This window comes from Netta rufina, assembly GCF_964035555.1.
Source record: "Netta rufina genome assembly, chromosome: 9".
NCBI lineage: Eukaryota > Metazoa > Chordata > Aves > Anseriformes > Anatidae > Netta > Netta rufina.
The window spans coordinates 19381685-19401817 of NC_140132.1; the positions used below are offsets into that span (position 1 = coordinate 19381685).

Sequence of the window (20133 nt, forward strand, 5' to 3'; positions counted from 1 at the left end):
TAAAAAGCATCCACAAATTGATTAAGTTGTATTAGGAAACAGAGAACTCTTTTATTACTCATCTCAAAATGACAACATCTTCCAAAAGATCACAGCTGTAGATCGGTAGGGGAATTCTCTTGGACATTATTCAAAAAGGAAAAGTTCAAAAGCACAAGATATTGTAAATAGGCTCAAACTCAAAAGATCAAAATGAGCTGCAGCTAATCTGACAGAGCCCTGAACTCAATGAAATAGCCATTTCTGAAGAATCTTCATCCCATGCAAGCTATCTCTCTCTATATGTACACAGCTATACAAAGAAAAATATATTACAAACAAACCTAGGTAATCATTATTGCACATGTAGAATGGCAAGCAATGCATCCAAGAAACCTGCTTAGCAGCTCATCACACTATACTGACATCACTTTGCCCTACGACGTGGATTCCCTGTCCTTTTAGTTTCTTTGAAAAATCTTTTTGAGGTCCATCTTCAACATAGCTCTGAAAATAGATGCATGTAAAATGGATGTATTTTGTTTTGAATATATTTATTAGTTGGCAGTCAAGAAAATCTTTGCTTCTGAAGGTACCTTAATTAATTTGGGCCAAATTCTGCAGGCTCACAGTGTTGTAAACTATGTGCAATATTAAGAAGAACATTGTACATGGAGGTCTATGAGATTAGGCCATGTATATATTGGAAGGACAAGTGTTTCAAGCAGAAGCAGTAATTTGCACTAGAATTGTTGCTGTTTAAACCAGCTCTCTCTGACCATGGACAGAGTATGTCTGCTTCTAAGGAGCTCGTAGCAGGATCTGCACCTATCTATGTATACTTATGCACTTTAATCTTTCTTTTTGTAAAATTGTGCTGTGCTTTATTTTAATTACTAACAGCAGGATGTACAGGATAGCCTTGTTGGCATAGAGGACCAAATATCGTTTCCTGAAATGTGATAAGAGGGTTTTCAATATTCTTATGTTTAAAAAATGCAAATACAGTATAAACTGCAATATCTATTAGAAAGATTATTCTATTATGCATCAGGTACTACATGCATGCATGTGCATGCACATACATATTATGTGAATTATGTCATTTCAGAACATAATAAGCCACAGATCTTTATTGAAAATAAAGAAAAGTCTTTATAGGAGTTAATGCCTGCAGACCGTGCTTGAAGGATTTTTTTTCCTGAAAAGAATGGTCTAAATAATGCTTGTAGGATTGGAACTGAGATGTAATCCCGCTGTTATGGCAAACAGTAGCAAAAGTTTCAGTGAACTCTATGACTAAACGACAGAATTTAGCAGACTAAATCCTTAGAAAACATTAGTATTTGTAGCTACTTAAAAATATGTATGCATATCATCTTAATTTTCCCTGATTGGATGAATGAGGTACAGTATTAAAGGAGAAGGCTGCACTGCCACATGATGAATGGATGGATTTGGGCACAGTGCAAACATTTAGCTTGAGGTAAATGCGTCAATCAAATACAGGAATATCATTTTTATGGGGATAACTCTCAGTTGCCAATATTTTTAATACTTTTTTTAAACAGTGGAAGAATGAAATGTAATTGGGTGGCTACTGTGTTGATTCATGGTCAGGAATGTAACGTGCAGGGTAGTCACTGTGACAAAGTGGGACAAGCAGCAAGCAGCACATTTCCTATAAACAGCAGTGGGGAGAAAAAAAGAAAAAAAGCTCAATCAGCTGTTTAAAAAGCAAAATGGAAAAAGTTCCATGTGCATTGAGCAGTTTCACTGGTACAAGCCTAATCTTTCTTGCAGCTATCTGTTATTTTGAGCAACCACTTAAAGTAACATTTCACGTAAAATAGCATAATCACTGCATCTAAACATCAACTATAATTTGTTAAATAAAAATAATCAGTTTTTGTTAAAAATAGGAGGTTTACTCCTCATTCTCTCCCACAGAACAGAGGTGCTGAAATAGCTGCAGAAAATTTTTAATAGTGCTTTATTAATTTGTTGTTTATATCTATTCCTGTTTATCTATCAAGCATATAGGAACTGATTCCTGCAATTTCCTTTAAGGATTGGTTATCAAGGACTGCCTGGGAATGTCATTTTAGCTAAGTGGGTTGCTGTATGCATATCTGCTGACAACAGTTTGCTCTTTTGCTTTGACAGCGATGTGTGATGACAGCCCTTTATTGATAAGGCAGAGCAGAAGGTGCAGTGCAATTGAATCTGGAGAGTGATAAGAGAGAAGGGAGGCAGCTTTGTGAAGAGGCTGTAAAGCAAAGGCATATGTGCTTAGATTTTCCTTGATGCCCTGCCATCACACACGTTCTTGAACATCCTCTGTGTGGTAGGATAATTAGCGCATATCCAGAGGAATGAGCTGCTCAAGAGTTATATTTTTATACCTTTCAAATCAACAAACTTAAATGCTTGACTTCAGAGTCATAATGACAAGGGGTATTTGGTACTGATGACAGTTCGCTAAACCTTTTTTTTTTTTTTTTTTTTTTATTTCTAGCATGTGTACAAGTAACACAGCAATTCTGTTAGGAAAACCTAATGCAACTCTAGTTCACATGCCCCAACCCACCCCCAAAAAAGTAGGTAACTTGATTTATCCTAGGATGCACTGCTCAAAACTGCATCCCTGTGCCAGTATACGTCCACTCCCATGCGAGGAGGGCTGCCTGCATAAACCTAGCAAAAAAAACACAAGGGCTGAACTCTGCCCCCTGAGGATACTCAAGTCCCCAGTTCATCACAAGCAGTGCAGTCCCTCTGTACAGGACATGGGCTCCAAAATGCCACCCAAAGATCGTGTGCACTCTTGGAGATTACCCCAGCAGTTCTCTGCTGTTTCAGATAGGTGCTCAGCTGGCCGTAGGCTACCACTGAGCAACATGTTGTGCAAGGGAGACCAAAGCAGGCTTCCTGGGGGCAGTGGCACATCTTGCACACTGCCAGACACCAGTTCTGTGCTGGCCTGTGCAGGAAAGCGACCGCTGATACATAGCTCACCTTACTTAGTGCTGGGTGCGCTTCAGTGTCCTGGGCTTTATTGTCCTCCTTTAGCCCCCACTGCCAAGCCCTGTCAGCACACAAGACAGCTTTGATCTGACCACCTCATGTAGTTTCTTGCATTTTTGGTAGCCAGCATGTGTATTTGCCTGTAACAGCAAGAGGAAATGTAAAGAGCCTGCAGCATATTAACACCTTGAAAAGGAAATGCATCTACTTGTACTTCTAACCAGGCACGAAGCAGGATAAATAAGAAGGCTGCTGAACTGTAGCAGATTGAGCCTGAGAGTGAGAGACAGGAAATCTGGATCCTCTTCTCAGTGCTCCTTCTGAGATCCACCAAGTCCCCAACTTGCCCAGGTGTGCAAGAAAGGAAGGGCAAATAACAGCCACTGCATGTGGTGGCACTGTACGAGAGCAGGGGAATGCTGCTGTCTCACAGACTGCGTGCCTGAGGTCACTCATGTAAATTCAGAGAAGGCAACACAGGAGTACAGGGTTGCTCAGCTCTAAGTAAGGAAACAGTTTTACATAAAGACTAGAAATTTCAGCAGCGAAGAGACCCTGAGACATTCCAGGATTACAACTGTAGAGCAACTATGGGGTGGTACCAAATTAGAGTGCTGCAGTGGTTTATCAGCATCTCCCACTCCTGCTTCCCCTTGTTCTTACTCCCCTCTTTCTCCAGAGGTGATTTATCACTGCCAGGTAATTGACTCCCAATTTTTGAGTCTTTCCTCTTTTGCATATTTCATGCAATTAAAAAGCACTTTCCTAACCCATGCTTCTGTCTGCCCTCTCCTCTGCAAAAGTTTATGAATATTTATAACAAGTCTGATCCATCAAGCTGCTAAACACTGAAAGTCTTTGCCTGATCAGCTCAGATACAGCTACCTGATGAGGGCTGGCCTCTGATACCACTGCACATGTTTAACAGTCACTGAAATAAAAATGATTATTTATGGGGTGAAGCTTTACAATGAAAGCAATAGGCTCATTTCTCGCTGATCTCTTTAAACTGTAATGATTAAACCCATTGTTGCAATAGACTGGTTTTTGCCGGTTTAAAGTGTTGGTTTGATCTTCAGGTACACACATACATATCTGTATGCAATGGCATTTTATTAAGACCTGATAAATAACAGCACTGTTAAAAATACTGAGGGGAAAGTTCCTGTAACACAAAACCTCATGTGACAATAGTGCATGCAACTACACTAACAAATAACCGTAGTGAAATACTAATACTAAGCATGCAGCATTGCTACTTGAGTATACATTTAGAGAATGCATGCAGAAGACACACGTCGGGTGTTTTAAAGCTATTAATTAGTATCTTCTATGGGATGTTTTAAAAGCACTTTGCATCTTCCAAACTCAAAATCAAGTTCAGGTTATTTGTCACAGTTTAGACAGAACACAGAGCCCTTTTTAAATCCCATCCTTAGAAATCGCTGCGTGTTGTGGATCTCATGTTTGCTTGAAGTCTTTAATGAATGACAGACATCTGCAGTCACTGCTTTTGCAGACAAATTTTGGTACCCTCTTCAGAATCAGAAAGCCAAATATGTGCAGGTTTCCCAGGGAAGTTGTGTGTTTGGATTTTCTCATTTTCTTTACTAGCCTAACCCAGGTAGCACCAAACCAGAGAAAAAGATTCCCAGAGCCATTGAAACAACTACTGTCTTGCTCTACACGTAACACGGCCAGGCTTTTCAAACTTGCCCACTAGCTCTGAAGGCTGCCTGCTATCTGACTGTCCTGTTTGAAAGTTGGACAATCACAGACTGGTTTGGGTTGGAAGAGACCTTAAACACCATCCAGTTCCAGCCCCCTGCTGTGGGCAGGGACATCTCCCACGAGCCCAGGTTGCCCAAAGCCCCATCCAGTCTGGCCTTGGGCACTTCCAGGGATGGGGCATCCACAGCTTCTCTGGGCAATGTACATGTAAAACTTCACAGGATCTGAGCACCTGCTGTATGCATGGGTTTCAGCTGCAGACGCTCAATTCAGCAGAAAGCTCAGCACATCAGGCACGAAGAGCTAATGAGCCAATTTGGAAAACTTGGGCCTGTCTGTCAGGTGGAAAGGAGGGCCCTAACAACACCAACAGGTGCTCCACAAACATTCATAGGATCACAGGCCCCCATGACAGGAATAATAACTGCTGACATTACCAGCAGCCACAGAAGCAAAGACCGAGGCCTAAATCATTGTCTGTTACAGCCAGTGAGAATTGGACTGACACAAATTGGTTGTAGATCTCTCTTGCCTGAACGTGCATCTGCAAAATAAGACATATTAGTTTCTTCACATGAATAACCTGCGCAGTTGACAAACGGAGATTTCTGGTCACCAGTGTTGTCAGCTTTGCAGCCTGTACAGTGAATTTATGTAATTATGTTTGTAAAATACCAAGTATTCACAGACAGAAGTGATAGACAAAATGCACTGCATGCTGTGAAAAAACTGACGGGTGGATATGCAATAGTGTTATCTACTATTCAAACCTCATCTAAGCTAGAAATCAAATTACTTCATTATGGTTCTATTTTTGGACTGGTGAAATAAATCAGACACAAGAGCACCATGCATGTAGAGACCACAGATGCTTTGAACAAACCTTGGCAAAATGAAAAATGTCGCAGAACCCACAGAAAGTTTCAGAGCCTCAGCCCACAGAGCAATAGGTACTATGCCTGGGAGAGAGACAGAAGGAACCTAAAGTTTCCTAAAATAAGCTGTAACATTACAAATGCTTGCACATGTGACAGCAAGCTTGCATGGTCAAGATTTAATGTGCTTTGATCTTTTTTCCCCTTCCACATTTACAGAATGTCATTGACATTGGCTAAAACTTTAATTTAAATAGCCTTTTTAATATCAGTAATTATTGTAAATTCAGAAAAATCAAAACATTTATAAATATATTTTATATATCAGAGTATAGCATATCTAGATTCAAATAAAACTATATAGTTTTGAAAGGCATTCTGTGCAGCTTCTTCTATATGCTGTAAACTGTTTGAAAAACCTTTGCTATCTTGCATCAGTTTTTTTGGCTTTATTTTTAAGCCAACATACAGGAAAGAAGGGACTCTAGGGTTGGCAGATACTTTCACCTGGGCTGTCAGAGGAGCCCTGCTGCTGCACAGACTTACATTGCTCACTTAACGCCTCTGTCGATGGGTCGGTGGACGTGCAGGGTGCAGCACGTGGAGGTGGGAGCTCAGCCCTACACCTGAATGTTTACATTCCCTTACAAAGGTCCACACCGACCCAGACCGAGCACCTGGGTCTGTAAGTAAATGAGGAGTAAAAAATACCTTTCTTACAACTAACTCGCCTCTGTATACTTAGTGCATTATCAGCTGTGTATTATATTAAACACAGAGCTGTAGTTTACTGATGCTTTACGTTGATGTTTCCTTGCACTGCTCTTTAAAATAATCTATTTCCTCAGAAATGAACTACGTGCATATTGGATGTGTTAAATTTATTAAGCTCATAGATGACTATTTGCAGAGCACCACATTTAATGTAGTATTTTTGTACTGTAATGGAAGCATGCCTTCCTTGGGTTCTTTTCCACATACTGAATTGTATTTATTTACCTGTATTTATAACTGTGCAATTTTTAAATATGTTTTAAAAATAAACTTTGTCTGTGGCTTCAAATATTTCCAAATCTGTTCTCAGTTTGATGATGGTTTTGACTTTAATTACCTGAACTGAAAAGAGGGACCTACTTCTCCAAGTGAAATAAAGGATTTTTAATATGAGGTCTTCTTTCCTACTGTTTATGACATAATAGTGTTTCTCTGGTTAAAAATACAGCCCAGAAGAGGCTTTTTTTCCTTATCAAAAAGATTTTTAATAAACTCATCAAGTTACTCTGAGGTGAGGTTTTGGTTTGTTTGATTAACCTTATATATATATTATTTTTTACTTATTATTTTTTTTATTTTTTTTTTTAATTTTATTTTATTTCAACACATTGGTCAACTATACTTACATCTAGAATTTATACTAGCTGAGGACTGGACCAAAGGAGGTTGCACATACACTCCAAATGAGGAAAATGGAAAGAAGTATATGAGAATTTTTCCTGAGATCATGCAACTTCACACTTCAAAATTAAAGCACAACTAATATTACAAAACAATCTTCTAGGAGACAAAAAAAAGCCAACTATCAGTGATTGGCAGACTTGCAAAGGAAGAGCTTTTTATAGAAGTAAAATAAGCAGAAATCAAGCACATGCTGTAGAATTTGAATGGAAAAACTTCCAAATCTTGTTCTTCATAATGTCATGAAAGTAATTCTTCAGAAAACATATAATTTCCTTTATTCTGATAGTAGGAAGAGCTTTTCTATATAACTATATCCTGCCTAGTGCAACATAGCATGGTGAATGCATAGACTTCAAAGTAAAAAGTCAGATTCGCAGCCTCATCCTGAGTGTTCTTAAAGGTAGGTTACATCATTAGTCAAAGCAACTTCCCACAAACCACCGTGGGAGTTGGCAGTAATTTTAGTTTTGGCTTTCACACAATTTGCTGACAGAATAGATGTGACAGCCTGGTGCTTTTGCTGTATGTGGGACTGGGGGGGAGGAGGGGATACAAAGTTGGGATGGATCTGGAGGCCTGACCCCTTTTATTGCTGCTCAAGCATACCAACAAAGAATAAGCTGGAGTGCCCATTAGTTATGTGCTCTGTAGCAAACACAGACCAGGAGCACAGCACTGCAGTCCCGAAGTTAAAGCAAGAGAGAGGCTGAGAAGAAATCCTACACACAGAACTGCTCAAAAAATCAGTGCGAAGGACACTGGCGAAACAGTCTGAAAATATAATCACCTACTGCACACAGCTGTCAGCCATACACTATCTGTCCTCTGTATTTTTATAGCACTCATTTTTCATCACAGCTGTCAGTGCCTCGCTCACCCGTGTCGTGCTGGTAGCACACCTAAGGGACAGAGGTGTTATTTTCCATTCTAGTGATGGGGAGCAGAGACCAGGGGTGGTACTAGCTTGTCAGTTATCTAATACTGCCTTCCCCAAGCAGTCTGCAAAAGTCAGCGGTCACAACTCTGCACAGAAAATTCTCGCATGAAGTCTGAGCAGAGCCCTAAGTTTTGCCCCTTATCTTGCACAAGGAGCCACATTCCCTCCCCTCTATCAGTTGCTGTAAGTGGTGAGAATACGATGCAGAGTGACTTGTTGTGGTCACAAAGAACAACTGTGATAGAGAAGAACCAAGAGATCATTACTTTTGGACTTTGAGGGTTGAACCATCTTTACCTTTCCTGTCATCACTCAACTCTTCACATGGTCCCTACTTCCATGTCAGAAAATGTCACTCAAAACCTGGTAGGTTCACCTCTTGCATCTCCTCCGGCTCATGGTCCCATGATCCTGTGAAAAGATCAAAGGGTTGCCGTCCATCAGTCTCCTTTTTTGGCCTATTCTTGCATCTACCAAAGATCCCAGTGGTCACGCTGCAATGTGAATCCCTCATGCATGAAGAAAAACAATCCTTTACAGAACAGCAGGTCAAATTCCTAAATGAATATGAGGACTTACAGACCAAGATAAAGCTATAATTAAACAGCAGGAAACAGAGCGCAATGACAGCACTCTTCCATGTGAACATTGCCAACTCTCATATTCAAAGAACTTCAATTGGCTTAAAAGTTGCAAACAAAAAAATTAGCAATGGAAATCCTATATTCTGTTTTGCCACGTTATACCCATTCTGCACTTCGGTTTTTGTTTGTTTCGGGAAGCAGAGAGGATTTTAAGGTTTTTGTTTTTTGCCATCCAGAGAATTGCCACAAGAGATTAAGTCTGTCACAAATCTCTTTGTTTCCCCATGCAGGTTTTTAGGTAAAACACCAAACACGACCACAGAAAGTAAGAAAAGAGGCAGCATCAGAACATAGTCCACTCCTCTTGAGTTTGGACAGGAAAGAAAGAAAGAAAGAAAGAATCCACACAGCCACAAGAAGTGAGAATATTTCTTTTTAATTTAAAACAGTTGCAACAATGTCATTCACAACCTTGCTCATCCCAAATACTCTCCAAAATGTTAACAGTGCTCCAAGCAAACAACTCTGAATGGTGCAAAGTAAACCAGTACAGACACTTCAAGGATACAACAGTAAAACCTCTGAAGAGTGAACAGAAATCAGAAACCGATCTCAGCCATTAAGGTGGACAGGGATAGGAACAGAATGAAAAGTGATGTCCAGTTATGTATTTTGCATAGTCTTTCAATGCATGAAAACAGCAATGGAGATAAAAATGGCTGCTGCCAGGATGAAATACAAAAGGAATGGAGATGCTTCTAAAACAATCTAATAACTCCAGTTGCATCTGCATTCAGAATGTGTGCTACAACTCAGCGGAGGCTGCCTGAGCCAAAGAAACTGATCCTGGTTTCAGTTCCACCAGTGCAAGTCAGAAGTAGTCACTGAGCACAGCAGAATTAGAAGTGATGGGAGTCAAGAACCATCTAGACTTGTTTTTATGTCAGGAGTGGACATCCTGCTCCTCGAGATTCATGATGTTTCTCATGATATCTCATCACAAAACTGAAATGCCTTAACTGCTCATTTAGAAAAGGTGGAAAATCTCTACTTTGGGAAAGAAGAGAAGAATTCCTGAAAGCCCTGAAGAATTTCAGATATTTTCAAGTGCTAGGTTTTAGCACATCTGTAAACCTTTCCCCTGAACTGCTCCCCACACTTCTGACCCACTCACTCATTTCGGCAGGCAGTACATGAGAGTGCTCAACTGAAAAGAACTTCAGAAGCCGAGGTATTACCTCTCACCTGCTGCAGCCAGATAATGCCCTTCCCCTTTTATTTATTGTTTCCAGTTTGTCACCTTTTTAAGTGTGTCTCGTGTCAGCTGAAACCAGTATCAGTCCCACAGCTCTTCCTGTTTTAGGATGCACCAGACAAATGGTTTGCACAAGTCCAAGCTCCACCCTTAATCCTAAGAGACCAGCCACGTTTCCAGTTTAATAATGAACATGATAACAGCTCTGTTGGCTTCCACTTACCCGGAGTCTCTAAGTAAAAAGGTAACAGTCATCAGATCTTGTTAGTTTATAAATAGCCCTTTAAGATTATGAGGCAAGAGGGAAGCTGATGTGTTGAACTCCATTGGGATATAAATAGGTATTCAAAAAAAAAACATAAATAAAAGACATCTTTTTTTTTTTTCCCCACTACCAGAATGATAAAGCACAAATATAGATATATGAATGTTTTGTTCTTTCACTTTAAATTGAAGATGTGACATTTGCTGATCCGATTTTCAAACTTGTCATTTTCTGGTGAGATACACAAATACTCAAAAACCTTGAGGAAGGAAAAAAATTACTGGCAGATTTTATTTTGTCCAGAACTGGTGGCTCAATAATTACAAAGCAGCTGAATCTCACAGGAGCCACTTAATGCGCTATAGCACCATGCTTTTGTGTCAATAAGAGCGCTTAATGGAGGAAGCTTTCCCAGCAATTAGGCACCATTTACAGAATTATTGCACTAGGATTTTTCTCCTCTCTTAAGATCAGAAGCTGAAAAAATACACTTTTTTTTTTTTTTTGGCTCTGCATGTTGTTGTTTTTTTTCCTCCAAATGCTGGAAAAAATAAAATGCCCTGCTCATAACCAGATTTTTAATTTGGGTTCTCTTTTGTAGCTGCTTGAATTTTTCTATTAAACTCGCAGGTACTGCAGAGATTAAAGCTCCCTGTCTCTCATATTCTACAAGGTTTTTTCTTTGTTTTTTTTTTTTTTTTTCTTTTTTTTCTTTGTTTTGACCTTTCCAATTTACTTTGGAGGCTCAGTAAGATTACATGAGGCAACTCCTTCAACCATCTCTAAGCAGTGGCTAATACATTTTGAACTTTTAGTAGTTTTTGGAGTCACAAAAAGTATCACATTCACCGTTGTATTTTTTTCCTAGAATTAATGTTTTCAATGACAATTTAAAAACCCATATATATATAATCTTGCCTGTGCTGCAAACTGAAATAACACCAAAAAAAAAAATAAAACAAAAACAAAAAAGGGACAGGAAAGGCCAGCCCCTACCTACCCACCCTTCATTCCTGCCAGAGATATAAAACCCCTTTTGTGAAGGTGTCTGTAAAAGAGCAGATTATTGGTGTGATCGCAAGTTACAAGAAATCTGAAACATCATGAGAAAGTATTGCCTTTTTTTTTTTTTTGGGGGGGGGGGGGGAATCATTAAATAAATATAACAGAATTTTACTAAGCAATTTTCCCCATTCGCAGATGGAATTAAATACTTAAGCAGCCTTTGGCAGAAAGAAGAATGGCACTGCAAATACTTTGTCAGGGAGTTGATTTCAGCTGGAATGTGAGTGAGCTAGATGCAAATTTCCAGAAAGGAATATAATGGGACAATAACTCCTTCTTTACCTCCTTCATCAGAGAAAAAAAATAAATAAATAAAATAAAATAAAATAATAGGCTTTTCCTGAGAGCACACTATTTAATTTTATAATCAGAAAAAAATTCCTTCTTTTAGCCACTTGTAATCCTGAATCTGTTTGAAGAACTTTCAAAACAAACATTCAAGAGAGGATGAAGAAACCTACCTCTGTGAAAATAAAATCCACTATTTCTCTTTGGCAGAAAATGTACAGGGCACTGACATCTCCGTTAGTTTCTCAGTTTTATGCATCAAAAATGCAAAACGAAACACTACAAGACTGGTGTAACTGTAGCTGGCTTTTCTCACTGTAATGACAATAATCTCAAATAAGACATTTTGCTCTGAAGAACACTCACACACACCCTCCCTCCAACTTTACACGTGATATTTCCGTAAGTGGTCTGCACTCTGGCTGAAAACAGTGACTCCCAGTTACCACAGGTGCAAATATTTCTTCATGGTCTTCAATGGATGCATGGACTGAACACGCAGGAGTTGAGCTGAACTGGTCTGGTTTTGTCCAATTTTGAAAATCCTGTTTTCTCCATATACTAGCTGCAAACTCCACCAGTAATCTGCATGGTCTTAAGGTATCCTTTAAGGTGTATAAATTTAAAACAAGGTACTATACATCACCTGATAGAAATTTTTCCCTCTAATGCTTAAGAAGGCATCAAATAACTGTTTTTAAATAAACTATAAATATCCCATGTTTTCCTTTGCTTTTTGGTAGTCCAAGGGTTAGGGGTCTTTTGTTGGCTTTGATTTTTTTTTTTCTTGGATGCTTTTTTTGGCAGGTTAAAAAGGCTTATGGCTTCTTAAGGCCAGGTAATAGATTTGAGGCCTAACTTGGTATCCTGTGGTAAAAATAAATGTAGCCCTGGTCTTTCGGAGGTCGTTCTGAGGCACAGACTCTAAGGTCATTGTAGATCACCCATCTGAAATGAAAACAAGACTGATTACATTCTGTCTGTATAAAAGTCATCACTTTTCAAGGACTAATCAAATCCAAAGTTCAAAGAACTTAAAATCTAAATGTAGGCATTGCAACAGAAAAAAATGACCTGAGAAACAGCTAAAGCATCTTTACTGGCAATATCAAGAACCAAAAAGGAAGAGGGATGTGTAGAGGAGTATGCAGTTAGAGTTTAAATGAAGGAAAATTATGGATTTCTGATTAAAAAAAAAAAAAAAAAGCATATCAAAATCACAGCCAAGATCATTCCGCAGTACTATCGGTACTAGTGTTAGAACTAGCCTGTAGTCTGATGGGTTTCTATTAATGGGAAGGGAGAGGAAGTTGGGGGAAGCTCAGATAAACAGTCAGGTACAAAAGTGATGCCCCCAAATGAACAAAGATTTGAAATAACAAGGACAGAACATCCACTGGTTCATTTCAACCTAGATCTCAGCCGTATCAGAGTTAACTAATCACATCTATAATCTATAACAATCAGAAACTTCATCTCTTTGGTGGGAAATGTATACATGGTAATAATGTGTTTTGCATGCTATGAATACACATCCTGCTCTGAACAGATGCATGTTTCAAAGAAAACATCTGTACACCCGTGTGTCTCCCTCCACTCATCATCAACTCACCTTCCTTCTTTCTTGAGATGACAAACATAGTGGCCACTCATTGTGGATGTTCCCATGTGGCTGATGAACCCAAACAGCTCGTATCCTGTTTAACAAATACAAAGGGGAGCATAAATCTTATTGCTAGCATTGCAATATGAATCCAGGGGAAACTTTTCTTTCTAATCCTAGAGAAGCACCTGGGCACTCCTAACTCAGACTCTGCATCCCCAAGCACAGTATCTGTTAAGACTGCAGCATATGCTCAGTTTAACTAGTACTCAAATTCACTGTCAAACATCAAAACAATCCAAGCAAAACCCACATACATCTGTGCATGTACAGCAGGGCTGTGATCACAGCCCTGGAAAGAGAAAACAGCAGATTCATTCCCAGTTCACAGAGAGCACCACAGAAAGTGCTGGATATGGAGTTCATTCCGCACACAGATTAGCTATGTGTTTGAGCATGATCACAGATCCCCTATAAGTCAAACAAAAAAAACACGTAAGTTCTAAATTTCATCAGATCATAAAAGGGAGGACAGGAAAGAAACTTCTTCCTTTAATACAAAGGACAATTTTTGTACTTTGAGCCTCTGGAGAACACATCATTGGTTCTTGCTCCCCACCCATTCATGCCATTCACCCAGATTACCACCAAAAGTAAAAGGGTACCTTCTTTCAGGATATTGCATAAGGACAGAGGCCTGGATTTTGGTGGAGAGGGCTTTCTGGAGCCATTTTACAGTATCATGTTGGTTATCAGGATTTCAGGCACTCAGTAAATGGTCTCAGTCTATAAAGGCTAAGTACCACAAAAAATAATTATTCCAAATCTTTATTTTCTTTTTTTTGTTGTTGTTGTTGTTCTTTAATCTAATGATTATCAATCTTTCCCACATCTCCACAAGACTTAAGATTGGATTTTATCACGTTAGAAACAAAGAAATTAATGTTCTTATACAATAATGGCAACCACAGAACCAAAATCAAATTGGATGTTAATATTTTTTTCTAAGACCATTACAGTCAAAACCAGAGGGACAAGCTTAGAACATAAAACAGTTATTAGAATTGGTCACAAATGACCCTTCAATATGATCGCATTACATTGGAACCACTGAGCTATTGTACTCTAGTGCTTTTACACTTAAGTTGCTGTGTGGGTTTTTTTTTGCCTACTTCACAACTTTGACTGCTGTACATTTGCTCCATCTTGTGGTTTATTTAGCAGTCATATGACTGAGAATCTCAAAGAAAAAAACATAGCCCAAAAGAAAACATCAAAGCAGTACAAACAGGATGCTAATTATACCAGCCACATTAGAATAAGAAATTTGGTTGAGGGGATTTTATCAACCCACCCACCCAACCTCACCCCACACCATAGAAGGACAGAAACTCAGGTGGTCTGCAACAGCAGTGTTATCTTTGGGATACTCAGCCTCTGAAGATTTCGACATTCTAGCTTTTCTTTGTCCTTCTATCTTACAGCAACAACAAAAAAGTAAAACTAGGCCAGGAGAGACTTTTATGCCGTGGCAACAAAAAGCTGGGACTCAGGTTATTCAGTGAGTCCAGAGAAAGTTTACTGAGCAAACACAGACCACAGAAATTAGCCCCACAGCATCTGGCTCAGCCCCAGAAGCAGGATTAGAAGTAAGTTGTCTGCAAGAAGTACTTGGGTAGGTGTGATGCAACAACACAATCGCCAACTCTAAGCTGAAGAACTTACTTCCAGGCCCATCTTTGATCCTGGGTCCCTCTGATCCTGTCTCTGCAAGGATATTCGCGTTAGCATGGTTCTCCAGATCCATCACGTCCAAAGCAGGCTCACTCTCTTCTTCAAGTTCAGGGCGGCTGAAGATCCATTCCAGCGCACGCTCCAAATTATTGTTCTGTGAGTCAATCAAACAAAAAAGCAGTCCTTAATACATTCTCTAGAATCATGCTACCACTCAGATACCAGCCTTTGAAACAAATATGGATCATATGCAAAAGCCCTGAAAGCTTCTAAGATACATACTCTACCTCCATGGAAAACAGTATTCAACAAGCACTCTGCAGAAGCTTAATAGATGGAAAAGAAATCTTTCCACAAATATTTCCCATGGTCCCAGATTTCCCATCATGAAGACACATAGTCTTTCGGCATTCTGATTGTTTCTCAACAGATGTTTCACTACATTTTAACATTACATGTATGTAATGCACACTGCCCACCTTCTCCACTTTAACCTAACCAAGTCAGGCATCCCACACTTTGCCAGAATAGTTCTACACGCATTACCCACTAACTCAATTTTTATATGTATTTTTCAGAGCTACCTGAACACGCACACATACAGGGCACATAATATCAGATGAAATCCACATGCTACCACTAACTCAAGGAACTCACTGTTGCCTTCAGCGCTTGAATTGCTAGGTTCCTTTGGAAACCCATGGAAATGATAATGGCAACCATCTCTTCAGGAGGCTGGTTATCCAGCCCAACAGCCCCTAACCCAGCCGCTCCACTGGAAGTGGCTCCTCCAAACGCAGGTACAACCAGTGGCTCAGCAAAGTCTGGAACAATAAAACATTCATCAATTCATCCTTTTGCCCCACTGAACTGGAAAGTCAACAACACACACAAACAAACAGGACCTCAAAGCAGCCTGGAAATCAATGTGCAGTTTATTTCACTTGCCCGGTTGGGACTTAAATGTGTGGAAAGCCTTAAAAAACAACAAGTTGCAACAACTTGGTACATCACAGAAGTGAAACAACTGAAGGAAAGTAGCAAAGGTTGATGTAGAAGCAGTGATGACACCAGAACAGTAGACAATCCGGCTGATGTGCATATAGTTGTAAAATTAACTGATTCCATAGCTGAAATATCCTGCTTAAGCTCAAGTAAAACTCATTCTCCATTTACACAAGCAACACAAGAGTCCACAATGAAATGGGAACTCAACCAAATCAGGAGCTCCCTGGCAAGGGCGTGCTCAGCTATACTCAGTACCAAATCATGGGCTCAAACTTTGTATGGTTGAAACACAGAAAGTGGAGAATATCTAGCTGCCAATTAGGTGTCCATCAGTAGATAGCACAACTTATAAATATGTTGTGAATGCACTAATCTGAGCTAGAGAAGGCTGATATGGCAAAAAAGCATCCACAAAACAGAGCTCTCTGAACTTACGCTTGATCACAAGTCAGCTTTCCCCTCTGCAGCATAGACCTAGCCAAAGGCTGGAAAACAGAGAGCTAGCCCACACCACCAGTGAGGACAAGAGACAGTACTCTTGGTGTAACTTAGGTTTGTTGTTGTCTTCTAGACAGAGGATGCCATATGATGGTCAAGACCTGCATATCCTAGGAGCAGCTTAGGAAAATTCACTCACACCTCCAGGTTTCCTGAGGTGAGGAAGGGGGATGTTGTTTCTCTGTCACACGTTATGACATTTCAACTGCCATGATAGACATACCCAGGAGGTGAGTTTAGTTTGCACCTTCCAGTCACTAACCTGGTTCTTCCATATGTGCAATGATCCAGTTGAAAGCCACTTCAGCACCCAGGTTGCCTGTATAGTACACAGCTTTCCGACATGCTTCCAAAGGAAAACCCATCTCCGCCAGTTGCATAACTGAAGACTCATCAATATCTAGAGCTGCAAGAAAGGACCTTCTAGAATATACAAGTCTAATTTAATCTGTTATACAGTCATTCTTAATGTTATTTGTGGTGATACATATTACTATACATACTGCTAGGATTTGTTTTAGTACTAGTACTTAGGTTAGCAATAAAGCCATACTCATTAGAAAGCAGCCTTGTACAAAGCATTATAGTATTTATTATGATTTATTATGGACTTGGAATCATTTGTCTCACTAACCTACATAGGTCATTAACCTTGACAATTTCCTACAGAATTTCATTTATAAAAGAACTCACCGCTGAATTTTAAGGGGTGAAGTTAGATACTGAGCTTAGCTAGGGAAGGCCATCTAGAGCCATCACAGCTCTCTGAGGAAGGATCTTGCAGGCAAGAGGAACAGTGGCTGCTGGATCTAGCAGTCTCCAGCTGAGCTTCATCTCTGAATTACACAGCCTGACAGCTTCAGCTGAGGTCAGAGTCCAGAGGGAGCCAGGATCAAGCAGCTGTAACCCCCAGAACTGCAAGATCCTGCCGATGAGTGGCATCTTGCAGATGAGCCCTTGGCTCCTGCTCTGGTCTGTTCTGCATTGAACACCTGCAGAAATTCAGCGAGTCTTTCTTCCCAGGAGAGGTGGTACCCACCTCTCTTTAGGTCTCATACCATACCACTCGGACACATTGTCTCTTCTGGGGCTTTTAGCTTAGAGCAGAACTTCTGCTACTGCCTCTGCTGATGCATGGAAAAATCGATTTGTTCTGACAGCACTGCTGATACTATAAAGCACTACAAGGACCTTCTTGGTATTCTCTCTCTCATTAATAAGTTATTATTAGAAGGAGCACAGATAACATTCTGCTTAGAGATAACTGCAGGTAAAAATAAGTTTCCAACACAGTAAATATTAAAGACACCTCACAGATATTCATATTGCACTTCCACTTCCTTCATTCTACAAACCAGACCTGAAATAAGTCTCTGCTAAGATCATAACAACTTCAGTCTGGAAGTACAGCAGATTCATCAATGAAAGTAGCAACCAAGTCTTCTCTTTAGCAAGCAATTATATAAAACATAAAGGAACTTTCAAGCCTAGAGAGGTGCTGTTCAGCATTCAACATAGACAACTGTTAAGTTAAGGCTCTGTCCATAGAATCTGCATCGCATCCTACATATATCCAAACACATGTAATGTTTAAACCTAAAATATCTCCTAGTTCATATAATTAAATGCATGGGTATAAAATAGTAGTGTCTATTTTCTAATAAATGGCTGCATGCGTGAAGCAAAAATATTGTAAAAACATTGCATCCGAGTTAACATCTCCTGGTCTGTTCACAATTGTATTTTATTACACACAGGTACATCAGATTTTATATTCGAGGTTACTGCAGATAGAGTAGCAGCTCATATTCTGGCTACACTTATGCTAGTACAGACTCTTTTATGCAGAAGAGTCCTGCACGCATGCAAGCAAATGATGAACAAATACAGATGTCAGCTGCTACTTAAAGGAAGCATGCAGCCAGAGCTCCATGCATCAGTATGTGTACAAAGAAACCATTAACTGGGCAAAAGCATGGCAATTTAAGCAGATGAAATACCAGTCTCAGAAAAATGAGATACATACACTCCATGAAATGGTTCATCGTACGATCTGAAAAACAAGGGGAAAAAAGGAGGGAAAGCCACATATGAAGGCTAAGTAGATTCATATTGTTCCATATAACAAAAAATCCATGTTTTTTTTTTAAAGTCACAGAAACATTGGACCTCATACAGGCAGAGCATGATCATCTTTATATCCCTGATGTTTTGCCTTGAATTAACAACCTCCCTAGCAACTCAGAATGAGATGCCACTAGTATCATAAACCAGCAGGAATTATACCTGATGGCTAAACTTAAATAAGAACCTGTTCTGTTATAAGGTTCCATCACCCAAACGCGATAAAAACAGGTCAGTCCACTAAAAAGGGCTAAAAAGAATAGGTCATGGTAAGAAACTGCAGATAAGAGTCAAAACTCAAACCTTTAGAGAGCTGACTTTTGACATAGCCTTTGGTCTGGCACACAACCTCAGGTACTAGTTGTCTTTCATGGGGAGGATCAAGAGAACAGATGTCAGTACCTTTCGGATCATCAGGAATGATAATGGGAGGAGCAATGTCTGGAAGTTCCTCTTCTCCTGGTTGGAGACCCGTGGCCCGAAGGTGATTGATATCCAGGAAATCTGGCATGTCTACAGAAACATCTACAAAAACAGAGAAATGGGTTAAGTATATGAAACCACCAAGGACTCTGGTACACAGCTGACAAACAGCTAGGGTAACTTCACATGGGTTAGTTTAATTTGTCATAAAAGAAAAGAAGATTCAATTAGGATCTTCACAGTATAAAATTCAGAATGAAGTAATGTCCTCATACAGGAAAGCATGTATACCTTACAGATTATATTAGATAGAATGAGAAAAGGGAAGTATAAAAGGCACATACCAAGCTTTTTGGGTATCCAGTCAAGGCCAAAGGTGAACTTCTTTATCTGCACAACTAAGTACTCAGGAAATGAAGCAAAACGTGAAGTCCTGGGAAGCACAAGAAATTCAATTCAGTGAAGCAGGGCAACAACATCAAAAGCAGCACAGATTTTAGTACCTCATGCACACTGAGATAAGTAATTCTAGTAATTCTGAGTGAAATGAATAGTGATGAATTTTATAAAATATAAGTGAGAACCTAAATTTCACAGAAAAGTAAGTTTTCAAGTACAGTGAAGTATAGTAGCTTTCTATACATTTATATCCCAAATGTCAGCTGAAAACCTTGCAGATATTCAGCTTGTATGAAAAATACAGCAAACAACTAAAAGTAATATATTAAATTTGCTTGGTCAAGCAATTCTGAAATTGAATGTCAGAAAATAACTTTTCAATGATGTATTGGCTAGAACTTTAGGGCAAATGTTTAAAGCATAGTTTGGACAAAATGGGCTAACAATGGAATGTGCAGTTTTTCATTCTAACAGTAGCATAGACAATGAGGTATCAATCCACCTATAAAGCATTTCATTAAGATAAAGATGTTATTTTTGAATTTTTCATATAAAAATACTATTTAGAAATGCATTATATTCTTATTAAACTACTACGATATTTAACAAAAATAGAGATGACTCGAGGTGAAACAGATATCTGATTTTTGTCAGCTTAATGAAGAGAAAAAAGTTAATCTTGAACACAATGAAACATTATATGTATTGCTGTTCTCCTTCTCCGTGTTCCCATTTTCCTTGTATTTAGTATCCTGAACCTTTCCCCTTATCTTCCATTTACACATGCCATCCTTTCCTCTAGTTCAACTTATTCTGGGTAAAATACAATTAACCCATCCTCAATGAGGCCTTCTTTCCATATTACAGATAGTTGCTTTCT

At 39.3% G+C, this 20133-nt stretch overlaps 1 protein-coding gene across 1 annotated transcript in view; it reads right to left on the bottom strand.

The window, feature by feature from the left end:
- Positions 1 to 9011: 9011 nt before the first annotated feature.
- The window catches only part of USP13 (ubiquitin specific peptidase 13), a 47975-nt gene continuing 36853 nt past the window's right edge, over positions 9012 to 20133 (bottom strand). The window contains exons 14-21 of the mRNA XM_084292263.1: positions 19199 to 19287; positions 18834 to 18956; positions 18334 to 18360; positions 16570 to 16713; positions 15459 to 15625; positions 14793 to 14955; positions 13077 to 13161; positions 9012 to 12412 (exon numbers count right to left, since the gene is read on the bottom strand). Of these exons, the coding sequence (XP_084148389.1) occupies positions 12319 to 12412; positions 13077 to 13161; positions 14793 to 14955; positions 15459 to 15625; positions 16570 to 16713; positions 18334 to 18360; positions 18834 to 18956; positions 19199 to 19287 (892 nt within the window). The 3' untranslated portion in view covers positions 9012 to 12318. The remainder of the gene's footprint in view (positions 12413 to 13076; positions 13162 to 14792; positions 14956 to 15458; positions 15626 to 16569; positions 16714 to 18333; positions 18361 to 18833; positions 18957 to 19198; positions 19288 to 20133) is intronic.